This window comes from Sturnus vulgaris, chromosome 10, assembly GCF_052056855.1.
Source record: "Sturnus vulgaris isolate bStuVul1 chromosome 10, bStuVul1.hap1, whole genome shotgun sequence".
Taxonomy (NCBI): domain Eukaryota; kingdom Metazoa; phylum Chordata; class Aves; order Passeriformes; family Sturnidae; genus Sturnus; species Sturnus vulgaris.
This window is the reverse complement of record NC_142252.1, coordinates 12,050,843-12,070,327: the sequence shown is the minus strand read 5'-3', so window position 1 is coordinate 12,070,327 and position 19,485 is coordinate 12,050,843. Positions and strand designations below refer to the sequence as shown.

Here is a 19,485-nt window from a genome sequence, read left to right as displayed (position 1 = left end):
ACTGAGCACTTTATCTCATTTTGTCAAAGGCTTAAATGTGTAAAATTTAATTAGAGACAAGCACTAAATCTTATTGTTAGGGACTGCTGAGCAGTTGCAGCTTGGTTACTCCCGTGAAAGCTTCTGACTTCCCAGGAAGATTGTCTGCTGTTTGCTTTCAGCCTGTAAAGTGTTCAGAGGCATTGGTTACATGGAAGGACAGGCAAGATGCAGTTCTGCTACTGTTCAGTCCATGTTTAATCAGCAGACAGAATTTGAGATGTTTTGCGAATTTCAGTTGAACTTGGCAGATGGTTTCAGGCAAAAATAAAAATAATGACAGGTGAAATTAATTTCATTTTCTCAAAATAGATTAATGATAGTTTACAAAAGTAAGCAGAAAAGTATCCTAAAATATCTTTGTTTCCAATGTACAGCCAAATCAAGTAAGCTCTGTACCTCCAGTGTGCTCTTGCCACAGAGAAAGTTATTCTTTCTCACACTCAAACCCAATTAATATTAAAGGATATTTATCTGGAACAGATTAGATCTTCAGAATAGATGTAAAAAGATTCCCTCAGAATATTCATTATTTAGAACAAAATCACTCCGAAGTGAGAGATCAGTTTGAAAATTCCTTCATGAGCAGTGGTGAGGTCTGGTAGAGGTTTTGGTGCACGATGTATTCAGGTATTTTATGCTGTTCCTTGCTGGCTTTATTTTTTTCTTAAATCACATGGTCTACTTACATAAATCAGTCTCTTGATGGCCACACTTCCTCTTCTTTTATTCTAAAACTTGCTTAATATGATTAAAATTGAAACATTTGGTTCTGGGGATGAATTCAGTTTTTTGGAATAATTGCTTCGTGCAGCTGTTTCAGAACTGGTAGGAATCCAGAACATGCTTGAGCTTAGTGACAGTGCCCACAGCCCCTTGAAGGCTGTATTTCCATAAGAACAGATTTTAGAGATTATTTTAAAAACCTAAAAACTTAGTTCAACAGAAATCTACTTCCAAAAAAAAACCCTGACAAAACCAAAAACCAAACACACCTGTTCCCCTAAAACCCCCCAAACAGACAAACCCCATGCCAAAGCCTGTGTCAAGATTTGGTATGGAAGCTGCTTTATGAATTTTCGGTGGATTGTTGTATTTTTCTGACATCTATATTTAGTTTCTGATCCACATCAATACTTGCTGGGGGAAGCATTAAAACTTCTGATACATATTCAGTACCATGTGCCTCTCTAAACACAAACACTCGCAAGGTTTCTTTCCTTACACAACCACTTTAAGATTGCTATTTTGATCCCATTTCTCCCAGTGGGGTTAAATGCAAAATAAAGCTCAGGCTGCTATTTCGAGGATTGCGTTTTGCAGTTAATTGGTGCACGGCAGAGCCCGTGTGGAGCAGGTAGCTGGCGGTGCTGCCTGGGGAGGCAGCTCCGCATCCTCCGTGCGCTGCCGGCGCCGGGACCGGCTGCGCAATTCCAGCCTGACTGCAGAGCTGGCAGGGGAGGAGCTCCTGGAGGCACCGGCTGAATGAAGCAGGACGCCTCACATACAAAAGTTCAAGGTGAGAGCCCTACTAGGTGCTGGCTGATTTAAGAATTCGTTCGGTTTTTTATTTATTTTTTTTTTCCTTTCCAGGGCACAAAGCAGTACTGGGTGAAATAATGTAACTTGGGGCTTGTAATTGCACAGGGTCACAGTCTGGTAGTTATGATCACGCTCAGCATTTCTCCCTGTGCTAAAGGGAACACAAGAAGAGGGAAGAAAGCAGGCTATAATATTTCCTATTAAAAGTGGCAATAACTGCGTTTTAGTGCTGGTCACAATTGATATTTCGAGGAAAGGAAATTTAGAATGCAAACAGTGATTGGATTTCCCTCTCAGCAGCAGGGAAGCTCAGGCTTTGCCTGGTGATGCTCAGGTGCGTTCCCTGGTGCCTGTGTGCTGCTCTTAGCCCAGTGCTGGATGGCACAGGGCATCCCTGGCTGACTGGAGCTCAGCAAGAGAGGGTGGAGACGGGCTGAGTCTCTTCCTGAACTTGTGGAGACTGTGGGGACAAGGGGAGAGGCAGTTTCTTCTTTCCTGGAGGAGTCTGTAGTGGTAGAGTGGGGAAAAGGGAGTGCCATCTTCTCCTGCTGAGTACAAGGACAAATACCTCACACCAGGTTTACAGAGCAATTTTCTGAACAGCAGGGAGCAGGACGAGAAATAAAACAGCTTTTCCTAATACTTTGAAATTTGTTACTGTCTCCTGTTTTTCTCTTGTGAAGGTGGTTTTTGTAACACCATTGCCATACTCCTGCTGGGGTGCCTGTAGAAAATGGGAGAGTGATTATGCTCCAGAAAAATGGCACCTATGTTGAGCCATATGACATTTTTGCTCTCTTGATCCACCTGGTTGACTATTACTACATACCTTCTGGAGGAAAATCAGTGTTCTGTTTCTGTGCTGAGGACAAGGATGTCTTAGTCCATGGATATGTTTCCTACAGGCTGCAGTAATTTATGTTATAACCATTAACTGCAGTGGTGCTTGTACATCGGCTCAGCAGGGATGGATCTCTGGGCCTTTGTGCAAGTGGTAGTTATAGAAAAGATGCAATTTTTCTTTAAGGAAACAGAGAAGGTCTTAGATGTATAAACTCCTCCAGCCAAGCACTGCCTGCCCTGATCTGGATAGGCTCATTGATTTTGATGAATCCATGCTAACTTGTGCCTTCTAAGGATTTACCCATCAATTTTTATCAGCTTTACAGCTGGGGATGGAGCAAGAATATTTTAGAGGTGGCAGGAATATATGTATGTAGACTCAATTTTTTTTTCCCTTTTAAATTTTTTAAAATATTTTTTAATGGCTGTGAATGTGTTTCAGATGCCCAGCATATTCATGGAGAGGAAGGCAGTGTATTCTGCTTTAGTGCCGAGACTCTGACTGGTAGAGTCAATTACATCCCTCCCCTGGGCCTTCTTCAAGGGTCAGAGGCAGCCAGGTTGGTGTCTTGGTGAAATTCTCCTTTGGGTGCTGCTGCTCTGCTTCCTGAAGGCCCCTAAAATATGGTTAGAAGTAGCAGTACCCAATTCTTTAAATGTTTGTCCTCATTTCTTGAGTGTTCCTCCTGTGCATATCTAAAGGGCACCAAAGCATGGCTGTCTTTGTGCCTGAATAAATATAATTAACTCTTCTGTAGCTGATGTCTTAGTGAGAAGGCTTTTAATCATGACAGCAGCCATTTTGGACCAATATATAAGTATTAATTTTTTAAAAAGCACACCAAAAATTCAGATTAAGGAAATTATTAAATATGTGGTTTTACTTGTAAGGATTTATGCCAGTGCAAGACTATTGTTTGCAAATCTTTCAGAAGTCTACTGATATACTCTACTAAAATTATTGCTTTGAAATAAAACAATAGGAATGGGGTAAAAGGGAACACTGTAAAAAGATGTGGAAATTTGTGGAAAAAAAAGAAAAAAATACAAAATGTACTTCGTTCTGTTACCTATTTACTGCAATTTTGCAAATAATGTCAGAAAAATTAATTCTTTGGGGCAGAGCTATTTCAGGGAAATGTTTATTTCATGAGCAGCAGGAAGATGAAACCTGGCTCCTGTAGGGAGGGGAGCCTGCCCGTGCTGCCAGGGCAGCTCCTGGGCTGGCCTGTGCTTACCACTGCACCTAGGGAGTTCTCAAACAGGCAATGATAAACTCCTGGGAAATTTCACGTAGCTAAATCCATAAGTAGATCTGAGGCTCTAGCATTTGCTACTATAGTCTGTAAAAATCAACTTCCATATCATTTGAGGCTTTTTTGGGGTGGGTTTTCTGTATTCTTTCTTTAGAGAATCCTCATCAGCATCTTCCTGAGCTGTAAACTCTGGAATTTAATCTGCTCAACCATACTTCAGAGAGATTCAAACCAGTGGAACTTGCAGTAGCAAAGAGGACAGAAGATGGTTCCCAGCACCTCCCTCTGTTCTGCAGCCATGCATCACAGCTGCCTGCAGGTCACATCTGCCTAATGATTTCCACAGCAACTTGGGCATTCAAGGCAGGAACACAAGTTGGTAAGTTCAGGTTACTCTCCCTTCTTCTCCTCATCTTTTCCTCCTAGTGCAATGGAGGTAATTATATATGCCACAATTTTGGACAGTGCTCGTCTAGGACAAAGCACTGCCAGACAGTTTCAGTTCTCCAAATCTAGTTCAAACCCCTCGCAGCGATCAGCAGAACACATGTGAGTGTGGGGAGGCATGGTGGTGGGGGAATGTACAGGATGATTTTCTGGGACTGGGTGTGGGCATGACATCCCTTGGAGGGCCTCTGGCTGATGTTACATGGGTGGAATACAGTGAGAAATCCAAGGCAGCTTTTCCTGCTGTGTGCATGGAAAATGTTGACTGGGATCAGCTGTGGGGAAATCATAGAATGGCCTGGGTTGGAAGGGACCTTAAAGATGATCTAGTTCCAAATCCCCTGACTTGGAGAGGCAGTCCCTCCCCTAGACCAGGAGGCTCAGAGTTCCATCCAGCTTGGCTTTAGACACTTCTGGGGATGGGCCATCCACAACTTCATTAGCTCCTCTGTGGTTGCTGGATAGCCTGAAGACAGGGAAACACAGACACTGAACAAAAAACAGATGCTTTGTATTCTCAGAATGAACACAGACGTTATAAAGCAGGATTTTAGGTCCAATGTGTATTTAGCCAGGGGCTACACTGCAGCTTTGTCTGTCTGAACTCTTTTCCCTCTTCCCTGGGTGCCCTGCATGTGTGGGTGCCTGTCCCCGTGGCTCAGCCAGCACAGTGCTACGTGCCATGAGGACAGCACTGCTGCTCCCGTGCTCTGCCAGCTGACAGCGAGGACACAGACACCTGCTCCAGTTCTGTGCATGCTGTGCACCTTTCCTTATTTGCTGCCACAAGAAAAGCCTTTTCTTCTAACCCAACTTCCTTTGAAGAAGGAACTCGGGAAGCGTCATGGCCTCTCAAGGTAAGTGCATTTATAGGCTGCATTTTTAGATCGTGTTTACAGAAAGCTACAGTCTTGTGCATTTCCAGCCATCAGCAGTCTGATGAAATGAGTGTTTCAAGCTAAAACCATGTCAAAGCACAGTTGTTTTGTCTTCCTTTAATTTTTCAGCATCCAAGAGGCTCCTAAGGGGACTAAAATCTATACTAGGATGTTACTTGAATAAAATAAATGATAAAATGTTAGCCTCTGCTTTCAGTCAGAAAATTTAGTGTTGGGATGTTTGTGTTTAAACCTGTTGGTACAGAATGCCTGGGAAGGGTGGGTACTGAGCCAAGGGTACCACTATTTTTTCATGCTTCTTCCCTATTTCACTTTGAAAATACTACATCAGCAAATGCTTTTCACATTCAGAACTGGCCAGAGACCTGATAACCCCATATGAAGAACAATAACTGAAGAATAGCTGAATTTAATCAGATTACTTCTATTTGGGTGTGTCTTTATCACATACTGACTTCAGCAGTAGCCAGCTGAGTACTCAGGGCTCCGGACAAACATGCAGCATCTGATTTATCAGCCTTCTCAATTCATTTTCTCTAGGTTTGCAAATTCTTAAACTATGCAGAAGGATACAAACCTTTTTCTCTTAATGTGAGTGCAACTCCACGGAGGTAATTCTGTCGGCATGTGCAGAGGCACATGTTGGCCCAGGGAGTTTCAGCAATATCTGTAGAAGTTTGCCAAATGTTTATCATTCTTTCTTGCCCTCAAAACACTCAAGACATTCTGCATTAGAGCACTAAAAGGTAACAGGGGCAACAGGTTTTACAGCATTGTTGTTACTCTTGCAATATAGGGGTCTAAAAGAATTTTGTTTAGCTTTAGCCATATAAGAGAAATCTGGTTTTGCATATTTTTGATATATATAATTTAGGAGAAACATTTAGAGTTAAATAGTAATGGTGTGGAATATGGTTTTTAGTTTGAAGAAACCTGACAATACGCCTCTTTTAGGAACATGCAACTCTACAAATTATGTTTGTACAGAATAGTCACTGTATCATATGGTAACTTTTAAGGTTTTCCATACTAGTAATGAAATGGGAATCACACACAAAAATAGACAAAGTGTCAGACTAGCTCAAATTGTCATTAATATTTAATGTATTTACTGTTTGATTTTTGTATAGCCTAAAATTTGACAGGTAGAACTGCAATTTGTTGTCTTTTTTTCTCTTTATTATTCAAGAATAACACTAACACTGGGCTACTTCATGGCATTTCATGTAACAACAAGAGTTACGGCAGTAACAGAACCCTGTGAGGTAAAATGATGCAGAAGAGCATATAAAATATTTATTACACAGTTATACATTTTTAAAAGCCAGCAACAAATTCAAAGGGGTTACTTCTTCCTGTGGTCTCAGACTTTGAAAGAAAGCAGTGGCTGCAAAGACAAATTAAGATCAAAATATGATTGAATGATGAATATTTCACAGTGAGTTTAATTAATACTAAAGGATCTCATTTAAGCCCACAAAAGCAAAAGAGAGATTCAGACTTAGAGCCAAAATTCCTTCTGGACCTCAAAACCCATTGTGTATTGTTACACATGAGATAAAAATGATCAGTTTGGGGATTGCTTTCCTGCCAAATCACAGGGGCTCAGCTCAGTATAAGAATTTGACATATATATGGGGAGAGCTTCAGTTTGCTCCTCCTGGTTCCTGCAGAACCAATGTTGCTGAAGGCTGAGGAACAATGTACCTGGAAAAACTCGCAGGAGATTTTTGGAAATCCAGTGGTCAAGGTGGTCACTGCCCTGTGGGAGATGGTGCCTGTGCCTGTAGAGGAGTGTGGATGTGCAGGTGCCTGTGGCAGTATGCTGTTGTTACCTTCACAGCACTGGCCAAGGTCACCATCACTGTGCCCTGAAGGACTTCTTTGTGATAGCAAACCAGAAAACACAGCACAATGATATCTGATTATTCATTAAGATAATAATGAATAATACACTATAAGAGGCTGTGTAGACTTTGATATCAGGATTGCAATATCCAGCTTGGGGAATATGAGATCCCTGGAAAGGTTATCTCTAATTAAGAGAAATTATGGGTGTCCTTAGGATGCTGGAAAGCATCTTGCTGGGAGCCAGCCATCAGCAGCTCAGGGTGCACTGGCACACAGGGCAGCTCACAGGGACCAGGGCTGGGCAACCTGTGCTGGGGGGCTTCTGGCCACCCTGTGTGTGAGTCCAGGCCAGCTCCAGCCTTGCCACACAGGCTCTGTGCTCACCAGCTGCCAGAGCAGATTGGTGCCCTCCAATACCACATCTCCTGATTTAACTTCATCTGCAGTGATTCCTCTTTGCACGTTTGGAGGCAGTTTTATAATCAGAGTGCTCGATGTGTGGGACCATCGGGAGATTCCTTTTGGAATCCTGACCTCAAGTATTGATACAGTCACATGCAGAATGTTGTTGTTCCAGCTTTGATCCAAGAATACAAGCTGCTCGTTGGTCCTGATATTTATGGGTTTTTTCTCTTTTTTTTTTTTTTTTTCTGCAGAATCTCAGGGACAAACTCACCCAATCTTTAAGGATTACCTCCCTGGTTCTTCTGACGTTCCTCAACAGAATATGCCTGTTGAACCAACAAGTCTCTGGAAGCAAACATCACACACTCATAATTTACCACCTGGTTTGGAATACCTGAACCAGGTCCTGAATCTTTCTGAATGTTAGAATTATTATGTTCTCCTTTTATGTTGCTTTGATACCCTGGAGGTTGAGGTTGTTTGAGTTTTTCCCCTTGGGAGAAGGGTAGGTTGAGATGGAGAGGCTCTTTTGTTGTTTAATATTACTATGAAATAAGGAACACAGGAAAAAGAAGCTTTTTCTTCATTGCTGCCCTGCATTTTATAGAAATTAGATGAGCATAAGTCTGAGTGGCTACGAACTTGCATTAATTCTGTGTGGGGAAGAAAGTGCTAATACCTGAGAGAGGAAAATGCTTGAAAATGGAGGCAGAGAAGTAGGTCATAGATGGGGAAGAAAAATGAATGCTTAAGTCTTCTCCATCCTACTGCTAAACATGTGGCTGTCCCTTTTGCTCTGTGAAACCTTTCAGCTCCTGGAGCTCAGAGCACTGATGGTCTGCAGCTCCACTCCAGAAGTTTCATCTTTTCCTGAACCTTTTTACCAGGAGGGTCACTCCCTGCTCTTGCTTTGACGCTGAGATTTGCATTTTACATGTGGCTGGATTGTGCCACTCTTAGCTGCTGAGTAAGGTGTCACACGCCCTGCCAGGTATGGGCAGGGACAGAATCAGCCCCCAGCATAGTCAGATCACAATTCTGATACATCTCTGCTGTGTTTGCATTTTGGTAATGCTGGGAAATGCTTACTTTACTCAAGATGTGTTTTTCAAGCACAAATTTCTGATAGTTTTGTATAGAAGCAGAAATTGAATGTATTTTGTATTTGGAGCTAAGTTACCTAGATTGCTTCTGAAGAGTCTCCCCATTTCATTAGCTATCTTTGATGTGGAGTGATGACTTTGATTTCAAGATGCCTGAGCACAAAATGATATGTGTTGTCAATTACATGAGCATTTGCTTACAGAACGTGGAAGCTACATTTTTTGAGTCTAAAAGTGATTGTGATAGTAAGTACTTGGCAGGTTACATATTCAGGCTCCTGTACGAACATGAATTACACCCAGATTTACCCAGAGTAGACTAGTGTGGCAAATACTATCACTGCATTTTACAGAATCTTTGCATCTGACATTAAGACAAAAGAGCAGGTCACTCTCAGAGCTACAGCTGGAACCGAAGACCTCATTCATCCTTACTCCTGGCCTGTGCTGCAGTCCTTGCTAATTATTCTCAATTTTCTGTGCAGTCTGAAAGGTGGGAAGCATGTGTGCAGTGCTGATTGCTGGCATGCACCCACAGCTCGAGTTTCCATGCATTGAAGAACGTTTTAGTGTGTGATGCTGGAGCCATTCTGGCTAATGAGAGGGGCTCATTCAGGATAGATGGGAGCATAAAGGAGGTCCCAGCAGCAGGGAGAGGGCTGCCTGCAGAATGCATGTGGGATTCTCAGCTGCTAGACTTACCCCTTGGGATTGTCCTCATGGACTAAGAGATGTTCACGTAATGAAATGCTCAAATGAAGATGTTTCTAGCAGAACTTGGAATTATTTATGCCACTGGGAAGGCTTCTAGAAGACTCTGTGCCTTGGGGAAAGGTGTGTCCAAACTGAAACAGGCACAGAGAGGTGCTACTGGAAGTGCATGGGGAATAGAGAACCTCCTTTAAAACAAGACTCCATCTGTTTTATCTGTAGACGAAAACAACACTATCAGAGAGGGAACCATACTGAGTGCCTAGGAGAGTAAACAGACTGTGGGAAAGAGACATATTTAATTTATAGAATTACATTACTGGAAGAAAGATTATATAGAGAGAGGTTGTGAATAAATAGAGAATAACAAATAAAAATTACATTCTTCAACAGGAGTGGGCAAGATTACTGGATAGATTTGAGAAAGCTGAATGCATTTCTCAATAAGACTGTGACATGTTTGACTCTGATGGAAGGATCCAAATTTAGTCAGTCTCAGAGAAATCCCTACAATCTTATTCTAAATAGCAACCCAAGGATGGGATGAGAGGAAAGGAAAATGTGTGTCCTGTAGGTAAAGGCTGGACAGCAACATTTCACTCTGCAGCTCCATACCCAGAGCGAGTTCAGGTGAAAGAACAATTCCCATTGGCTGTTTGAGGTGCACCAGAGACGGGTAAAAAACTGCTTCTGCCTCAGCAAACACATCAGTTTTCTATGACTATCACTCTTGAAATAACTTCCTAAAAAAAAAAAAAGTTACTTAAACCTTACTACTATCTTCCAGATTACAGCCATAGTTCAAAGAGTGCCCATAACAAAAATTGAATGAACCTGTTCCCACAGCAGGAATAGACAGGTGAAACCTTGGAGAAGATTTTTCTGATTTTTTCAGCTGCATGTTGTGCCACTACTCAGGTTTAACTACTTTTTTAAAAAGCTTCTTTGTTTAGACTTGGTTAAACTGATCACATGTAGATTTGCCCACAGAACTGAATACTGAGAGTTAGCTGTGTATAAGGAATTTTAACATAACTGAGCTCAAGAGGACCAGACCCTGGTAAAGCTCAAGGGCTTTTGTTGCTTTCAAATGCAAGTGCAGAATTCCCTCAATCCACAAGTGCCCCAATAAAAATGCACCAGAGTAACTGCCCTGCAGAAACCAGTGAAAGGCAAAACAAGGATAACAAGTGGTACTGCTGTATTGTCTCAACATTGTTTATACATTGTGCACAATAAACCAATATGTAGACCAAAATCAAAGCTTTTAACAATTCAGGCTCATTAATTTTCTTTTCCCTGTGAAAGTCTACATGGGGCAAAGAAATCTGTATTAAAATAAATACTAAACTACTAAAATAGCTCTACCATCTTTAACTTTTTAATTCTCTTTCCATCAGCAGAGCCCTTCCCATGAGCTCCAAGAGCTCTCTCATGAGACCCAAACAACAAACAGCAAAGATTCTTGGGAGAATATTTTTACGTCTAAATATTTTTTATTATTTCAATTACTGCCATGCACATTTCCGAGATTAATGAAAGGGATAAAGAAGTTCTTCTTTTTGCCAGCTTTTCTTTGCAGCCTGAACTAGCTGCAGGAGCTGACTAGAAGTGACAAATGGCTGCAACAGTTTGAATATGTACCAGGCAAGATTTATCAATTTTAAAATATCCAGGCGCTGGAGAGCTATGACATGCTGGTCTCAGAAGGTCGCTGTGTGCTTTGTGTCTGCAGCTGTGAGTAATGGCAAAACCCTGTACCAAGCGTTTGCTCATCAGGAATTTACAGAAAAATTACGGAAAAGAGATTGGTAAAGCCTAAAACTGTCACATAAAACAGGCATAAAAAGTCACATAAAACTGAAAGGTAGACTGAAATTAAGTCTTGCTGGTTTTATAATGCTAACAACTGTTCTAGAATAATGCCAGAGGGATGATAAGCACAGCGAAGCTGGGTATCATGGCAAGCAGTTTTTCTCCTGCATTTGTAACCAGCTCTTGGGGGAAGACATTTTCAGCCAGCTGAGTGTTTCACTGTTGTTTTGCACTTTCTGGTACCCTGGCATGACCATTTGCCAGTTTTAGGGTGCAGGGCTCGTGTTCCTGAGATCAGGGTGTTAAAGCTCTGTGTGCCATCCTTGGCATCCCCTGACTGCCGTGCTGGGCTGCTCCAGCAGGGTCCTTTAGGATGTGGCCACTGCACGTTCTGAGCTTGAGCCCAGGCTCACTCACTGCTGCACTGCCACAGTGCCCAGCACCAACCTTGCATTTGGGGTGAGGGGCTTCCCCTCTGCCAGAGAGGAGCAACAGGAGCAAGAAGGGGATTCTGCTTCTCTCACAGCTTTCTGTTGCTGTTGTCTTCCTTATTCCCCCAGAGAAGATTATTTTTCTTCAAATACGTGGATGAATTACATTAGGCCACAGCACCTAATGTCACATTCCTGAGCCATAATTTCAGAGAGAAGTCCAAAGTGTGACTTGAGGTGTCCTTCAGGCACCCAGTCTGTGCACCTCTGGAAGGAAAAAAATCTTAATAACAATGAAAATAGACATGTGACCACTGGTAGCCCCAGACGTATCCAAGACCCACTATCTTGTTTATTCTTTTAAAACAGCTGGACCAGATAATTATTCATCAGCAAGTGGAGCTTCTGGAAGGTATGGTGCAATCCTTGTCACCCTTTAACAGTGCTGGTATAGGGGTGTCTCCAAAGGCATCCAAGTCTTACCCCCAGCTCAGTGAAGTCACTGTGAGCCCTCCTGCTGCCCTTGTGTCAGGCTGTTATGCAGTGATAGTGTGAGGAAGACTCACTTTATTGTTTGCCTGTTCTGCAGCAAACCACTAAGGGGTGAGTAATCTCTACAGCAGTCAGACACCTCCCTCTCAGTGTTATTAAAGTTTAACCATCTTTCCAATCCATGGGAAAATTTATTGCCTTTAACAGTAACTAACATACTATGAGAAACAAAGCGAATAGAGAAAGGGAGGTCAGAAAATATAAAATGAAGCAAAAGATTTTCTAATTACTTAGTTTCTCAGAATTTCAAATTACCAAACAAGTATTAAGTTCTGCCAGTAAAACACTGTAAAACATATTTCTCCCATTCAAAACCGTTTTGGCCTGATTCTTGAATGACCTCCTGGGTGAAAGCTTTGTCACTGAAGTGGGGTAGTCTCAGGATGTTAATTTTCACAGATGATAAAGCCAGAAAAAGCCCAAACAAAAACTCAGGATCTGAATTCTCTGTTGTGATGTGTACTTTAGTGTACAGCAAATCAAAGTCTGAATAAATTCCTTCAAAATACAGACCTTTGTGCTGCTACTTCAAAACAATTTTTTAAACTATCTTTGTCATAAGACTTTTGGAATAAATGCTCATACATATACACACACTATCATTACACGAAGGTAATAACAAAGATTATATTAAGTTAATGTTCTATTTGGTTTGATTTATTAGCCATACTTGGCACGGAGACCTCCAGCAGATATGAGATAAAAAACCACTTGGGACAAAGAGTTTACTTTGCAGTGGAAGAGAACGGCTGCTTTGACCGCCAGCTGTGCTCGCCCATCCGGGCTTTCACCATCCGCATCGCGGATAACGCCGGCCGCGAGGTCATCCGTGTTCTCAGACCCTTGAGGTGCAACAGCTGCTGCTTCCCCTGCTTCCTGCAGGAGGTGAGGCCATCCTGGGTGCCCTTTGTCCCTGCATCTCACTGTGAAGCTCCTTGAGGGTGGCAGGGATGAATTCAGGCATTCCCAGCCAGCCCAGGGACTGTGGGGAGGGCTTGGAGTAGAGTCAGGTATTGATAAACGAGTTCTGTTCCCTGTGTGCCTCCTCCCTCCCATGGCACCCGCCTTTGCTGGCATCCCACACAAAGCTCTGGTGTCTGATGATGTCTCTCCAGGCAAGTGACACCCCAAAACACTGCTTGTCCTGGCACAGGCAGAGATCAGCCACTGAACTCCAGGAGGCCACTGGGGTCTGTGGATGGGACTTCAAAGCATCTCTCTGAGGAGGCTGAGCCTTCACTCCATGGATCTGCCTCTTCAGGGCCATGTATCTCTGGGAAATTGCAGAACATGGAAGAAAGGTGCTTGGAGTAAAAAATGCAGATACCATGGAACGTTAGAGGCTTCCTCCATATTTTTTGACTCTCCTTTATTCAGACATCTTTCTTGTGTTATGAAAATGTTTTACAGGTTAGCTCATGCACTTACCTTCTTAGCACTTATCTTTGTCAGAATTTTTAAAGAAAAGTTCCTTTTGTAGTACAGCTACTTAAAAAAAGCTTGTAGGATACTCACTGAATACAATAACATTTTTTCCCCCAGTTTATAGCTTTTATAAAGTCTTTTATTGTATGTAGGATGTTGGTTTCTGGTGCAGCTTTTGAGCTTCATATTGTCCACTGTATTTAACAACAGAGAGTTCTGCAATATCCAATTACATAGTTGATAAAAGGATATATTACTACATTCAGTAGATAAATATTTTGTCATTATATAAACAATACACTATCATGGAAAAATATATTAATTTAAAATCAGCTAAAGCCATTTTTGTTGTTGTTTTCTTTTGCTTGCTAGTTAGAAGTTCAGTCCCCACCAGGTACAATAGCTGGGTATGTTGTACAGAACTGGGACCCTTTTCTGCCAAAGTTTACTATACAGAATCAAAGTAAAGAAGATGTGCTAAAAATAATTGGCCCATATGCAACCTGTGGCTGTTTTGAAGATGTTGACTTTGAGGTATGTTTCATAGAAGTGTTAACGATTTAAAAGTTTTACTACTTTGAATAAATTTCTCAGATGAGAGGGAGAATGGAAGATACTTAAAGAAACCCTGAACAGAGTTGTCTGGTGTGAACAAAGTGCTTTGCATAAAGGAATTTTTGGGGTTATCAACTTATCAACTCATTAGCCAAATCAGAAGACTCCAGTGAGTGTTGTCTGAAATTTCAGTATACTGTGAGAAATATGCAGATATCTGCATAATTGAGAACATGCTTGCCCCTGAGGGGACAGTGGTCCACAGAAGTGGGGCTAAGAGAAAATAAAAAAACATGAGAGAGGAAACAAAACCCCACAACTCTGTGAAAGAAAGGCAAAACTGGCATAAACTTTCAAGATTGCTTTCTCCCACTTTTTGTCGGCTCTAAAGATGCTGATGTTTCCAAACTTGAGATCCTTTCTTGCGTTCCACTTGTAAAGGGAAATTTAACACTAATAGAATATAGCAGCAATAAGAATAAAAGGAGAACCTGACAGCTATAGCATAGTGTGCATGTCAGGACACAGTCATTAATTCTGAGGAGATATCATCAGTGTGCACTTGATTTGTTTACATTTATGTCTGTTCCTGTTTTTTCTTTGTGCAGGTAAAAGCTCTCGATGAGATGACAACAATCGGCAAAATTTCCAAGTATTGGTCTGGATTTGTGAACAATGTCTTTACCAACACTGCCAACTTTGGGATCCAGGTCCCTGTAGATCTTGACGTGAGGATCAAGGCAGTGATGATTGGTGCTTGTTTCCTCATTGTAAGTGGGCAAGGTGGAGAGGCAGACACACAGACATGTGCAGACCAGGGCAAAAGGGGCCTTTGTTGTCAGCTGAGAACTACAAAAGTGAAGTGCACTGGAAAACCAAACCCAATACCTAAAAGATAAATTAACTAAAACATTTTAATTTTTATGTCTGATTTTTGTTTGTTTGTTTTTTGTGATCTTAAATTTTTGTTTATTAAACTATTTACATAGTAATACACATGAAGTTCAATATTTTGTGTGGCAGAATCAAATCTCAACATACATGTCAAACCTACCAAACTCCCCCAAACCTCTTATTGTGTATAACCAAAAAAAATGTTATGTTGGTTCTAATGGTACTTTAAACCAATTCAATAATTCTGTTGAGTGTTGTATGTAAGACCTTCAGGTGATATGAAAATTCCTACAAAAATTCTCTCGTGAAGATAACCATAAGAGTCAAATGAGAAAGAGAATACTCAGTGCTAGGGGTAAAGATGAAATGAAGATGCATATTTTCTAGAATTAGAAATTGATATTTGCTGTGTAGCTCTTTTACCAACATAACTGTGTTAACACAAAATGGTTTCAAAATCGTCTGTGATACTTATATCAGAGACTGTAAACCAAAATTCTAATACTATTTAAATTATTCACTGAAAAGTATTTGCTTTAAAATTCCAACAATTCAGGAAATTTTGCTTTTAGTAGGATAGAAATGGCAGTTAAGATTTTCGAATTGTCTCCTCCAAAACTCCTGTTTCTCAGTGGCAGTGATTAAAAGTGATTGACTAATATAATTACTTTATGTAACTAAAGCCTACAAGTAAGACTTTTGATAGCAATTGTTGAATTTTTGTGTCTTCCATACCTAATTCACAGTTTGTTTATTTATAGGACTTAATGTTCTTCGAAAATTCTTTGGATGGATTATAACAAGATGACAGAAACAATGAAATATGCAGAATGTGTTCCAGTAGGTAAAAATGAACATAAATTGATCTTCTTGCTTTGAAGGCTTATACATTTCTAATTCTTTTTCATTTTCTTGCAGAAATCGCTTGAGCATTGGACATGATTTTAAACTGCAAAATCCTTGTTCCTTATAGGAAAAGACAGGGAGCTAATGAGGATGTTTATTAAAATATGTCTCATGTAAATAATAATTTCCCACTTACATTTTATATGTGCTGTAGCTAAACACATAGTTTTCACACAGAGCACTGTTGCTTTGGAACAGTGCTATTCTCTTCTTTCTCTTTTGATGTTCCTGCATGGGAAATCATGAAAGATTAGATGAAGGCTTGCAGCATCACTGATGAAAGTCTATGTTTAGGGAAGCCTTTGATGTTTTGCAAGTGCTGTACCAGTTACTAACCACATGAGGGTGTGTTCTGGGGGCTTTTTGTCATCTTAGAAGTAATTTTCTGATTTGTTATTTAATTAATAGTAGCAAACTGATTTGAAAGTAACAAATATAAAAACATACCCAATGAGAAGTTCAAGATGTTATCTGTTTCAGTCAGATGGAAGAAGGGAAGTTATGTTTGCTAGTAAATGAATTTTGTGACAAAGATTGTTTTAATGAGTGGCAGCCAGAAATTATGCTTCCAGCCTTAGACTTGGGAATGCAAGATCTATTTTGAAAATCTGGTCTTCCACTATTTCCACTGAAGGCAGGCCATAGATAAAGTTTGAGTGATGGTTCCTCTGTGTGCTAGAGACTCACGAATCCCTTCCCTTTGTACCAGCCAGTGTTAAGGATCCTGCTGCCATCTACTCAAGGCGTTCCTTAAAAGGTTTGCTCCTCTTTGTAATATCTGGTGGCTGATAATTTTTCATTCAGACTTGCCTGAGGCATTCCTCGAACAGAATTATTCTTTTCCTTTGGCAAGCTCAAGTGTTTTCTATGAAGACTGTGCAGAAGGAGCTTTTAACAGTTCAGCAGTTTTCCATAGCTGTTCCTTCCTGCAGCCACACCTCATTGTACTGTTCCAAACATTTCCACCAGCAGGCTTTTGCCAATACAAACTTCCTTTGTAGGAACGATAGATATGTAAGACGTTAACAGATTTTTTTGCTGTTGTTGCAAAATATTTGCTGTTTGAACTTGGTTATGCCTCTCAAAAACTCCCTTCAAGAAGCAAGCCAGTACCATAAAATATTGGTGGCAAACCCAATTGCTCTTATAATCGCCAGTCAGGTTTCTAAGGGGAGCGTTTTACAAATCACTAGAAATGCTGTATTTTTTTCTTTTTTAGTGGCAACCAGTAATTCAATTCTTGCAAACTACCAACACATCAACGGAAAGAGAGGAGATAATGAATAATTCATAAAAATGAAAAAGAGCTAAATTTATCAGGTGATTAATGCTCAACAAATATTTAGACTAATTTTAAATTAATGTTCATGGATATGAATTCAAACACAGTGAAGTCAGGAAGTTGCAACTAACGATCCCATAGTGAAATTAACTCAGGAATGCTTATAGATTTAAACAGTATGTTTTAGATTATATACCACACTTAGGTATTTATACAGATTTACATATGTCTTGAAAATAATTGTGGTTAACAAGCTCTGACAATCATCATTATCTGTTAACCATTTCACTCCCGGCTCTGGCTGTGACTCGTGGCAGTGCAATCAGGCTGCTGGAGTTGGGAGCTCCCAGGGAACCACTGCTGCCACCTTTCCCAGGAGGAAGCGCCCTGTGAGCTTCGTGGGCAAGAAGCTCCCTCGTGTGGAAATTCCGGAATTTACAGAGGAATACAGGATGCTTTCTGCTATTCTCGCTAATCTCACGCTGGTGTCGTTCTGTGAAATGCAGCTCCTGCAAGCCTGACTGTCGACTGAGAAAAAGAACCAGATTTTGGGTTTTTTTTTTCTCTTTAAATCCCTTTGCCATCTTAGAAGTCACTGCTATTGTAGCCCATAATCTTGATTCTCGTGCAGCTATTGAGCTGCGTGTGTCTGAACACTCGACTGTATTCAGTGCCTTAAAATCAGAGGATCCCCACCTATCTCTCGCTTTTCCCCTGAATTTCCAGTCTTTTTGTGGCCCTTAACAAGCCAAAGACATCTCTAAGCAAATGTGCCCAACCTCATTAAGTCAACACAAAATAAGGTTTTATTTACCTGCAGGGTTGAATTTGGCTGTGAATGTCCACGTATATACCTTCTAGGTAAGCAATATATGCATATGGTTTTTTAATGAATTGCAACCAGATGATAACACTGGATTTCTCTTAGTGATTTTGCTGTTTTTTTGTGTTAACACAAGGGTTTTTTTGCTGTTTATTTAAATATATATGAGTATGTTTGAATATCTCTGTTTACACTCAGAGGCAGCTTCTGGGACATACAAGAACAGGCTCATCCCCTGGATAAAACAAGCAGCGGGGCTGGGATAGCTCTTGCTGCTTAGAACTCCCTCAGCATCCTGCTTGACCTCTGTGCCACCCTCCAGCATTCTGGCAGAAATTCCGTGCCAATGCCAGTGCTTTTCCAGCTGGGACCTGGTTCATCTCTCCCACAGCTGCCACGCAGGGGCAGGTATCCATCCTCAGCAGAGCTTATGATTCTGCACGATATTGCTAAAGAGGAGCTTATGTGTTCTAAGGTCTTAATAACCTGCAGCTCTAGCTAATAACTCTTTCTTATTAATAGCAATGTGTTTCATGTTATGGGAGCTACATATGCTCACTTTTCAGTTACCCCATAGGCTAGGAGTGGCTCCCAAAGGAGAATTCAGAATCTCCCAAAGGGTCACAAGCTTTTTTCTAAAGCAAATTCATGTCCTCAATATCATCTAGAGAGAAACGTGAGTGCTCTAAAGAAACAGAAATTTTACTTAATCTGGCCAAGCAAATATTTTTGATCGGTAACCAAAGTGTAAATCTGTGTAGTTCACACTCCTTGTGTTCAGCAGATGGCAGCAACAGCTCATTATGACAGTATTCAGCTTTTCACATATCCTAAACTGTACCCAGGATGCTAATTAAAGTTCAACATACCTTTAACCTCTAATTAAATTCTACTCTTAACTGAAGGATGTTATTTTCTATGTCTGATATTAAACCTTTGCCACACAATACTGGATTATCTTTACTGCCTGCAATTTACAGCTGAATTATTGGTTATTTTATGAGATCTGGCCAGGGCATGGGCAGAATAGAGACTACCACAAAGTGAGCTCCTCTGGTGAGTACCCAACCTAGATTTTGTACCTGGAGCATCTCTCCAGCTTCTGCAGTGGACAGAGGAGAAGCCCCACCTCCAGGACACTCCCACCTTCTGCAGAAACAGAAAGTGCCATGTGTAAAGGAGATTGCTGTGTGGTGGTGTGCCCAGAAAGGTGGAAGGTTTCTATGGTAAAAGGTCGTGTCATGATGGTCTATCACTGTTTGCTGGGGCACAGAGGGGAAATCCTCTGTAGTGCCCCAAACCCAGGTGGCATCAGCACATGGGGAGGAACTGGTTTGCCCATGGGAAGGTCAGACACTTCCTGTGAGAGAGTGAAGACACAGAGTTGCTGTAAATTCTGAGATTCTTTGGTTGTCTGATAATTTGGTGGATACAAAAGTACTTCTCTTCATAGACTTTGCTGCGTGTATTTAAAAAATTCTTTTGTGTCGATTTTGTTATTTGTTTTAGGATTAGATAAACCTGGAAATTATCCAAAATGCACATTTTCTAAGAGAGTTGTCTAAGTGAAGCTATTTGGGAAACAAACAAACAAAAAAATTTCCTCCTTCTGACCCTCAGTTGTATTGGTTTCTTTTCAATTAGAATGCTATGTTCTATATTAGAATACTCATTTGAAAGACTTGTTTTTCTCTGTTCCAGTCACA

The 19,485-nt window shown here is 40.9% G+C and overlaps 1 protein-coding gene across 3 annotated transcripts; it reads left to right on the top strand.

Annotated features, from left to right (window-relative positions):
- The first annotated feature begins 1,445 nt into the window (after window positions 1-1,445).
- LOC106854181 (phospholipid scramblase family member 5-like) lies at window positions 1,446-19,392 on the top strand. 3 transcript variants are annotated; one of them, XM_088170822.1, is made up of 11 exons: window positions 1,446-1,558; window positions 2,867-2,984; window positions 3,835-4,059; window positions 4,794-4,984; window positions 7,534-7,685; window positions 11,712-11,754; window positions 12,559-12,779; window positions 13,692-13,853; window positions 14,483-14,644; window positions 15,530-15,608; window positions 15,687-19,392. In XM_088170822.1, exons 4-10 carry the CDS (start codon window positions 4,972-4,974, stop codon window positions 15,566-15,568), a joined length of 792 nt encoding a protein of 263 aa, XP_088026948.1. In that variant the 5' UTR covers window positions 1,446-1,558; window positions 2,867-2,984; window positions 3,835-4,059; window positions 4,794-4,971; the 3' UTR covers window positions 15,569-15,608; window positions 15,687-19,392. The 3 variants fall into 3 exon arrangements, with proteins under 3 accessions (XP_088026948.1, XP_088026946.1, XP_088026947.1); XM_088170820.1 differs by having other exon boundaries at window positions 4,790-4,984; XM_088170821.1 differs by lacking the exon at window positions 2,867-2,984 and having other exon boundaries at window positions 1,453-1,558; window positions 4,790-4,984.
- Window positions 19,393-19,485: the final 93 nt, after the last annotated feature.

Bases quoted from the DNA above. Each gene is read 5' to 3' on its own strand.
- LOC106854181 (XM_088170822.1), top strand. The intron at 11,755-12,558 runs GTATGGTGCAAT...TTGATTTATTAG, and splicing joins GCAAGTGGAGCTTCTGGAAG to CCATACTTGGCACGGAGACC. The intron at 12,780-13,691 runs GTGAGGCCATCC...TTTGCTTGCTAG, and splicing joins TCCCCTGCTTCCTGCAGGAG to TTAGAAGTTCAGTCCCCACC.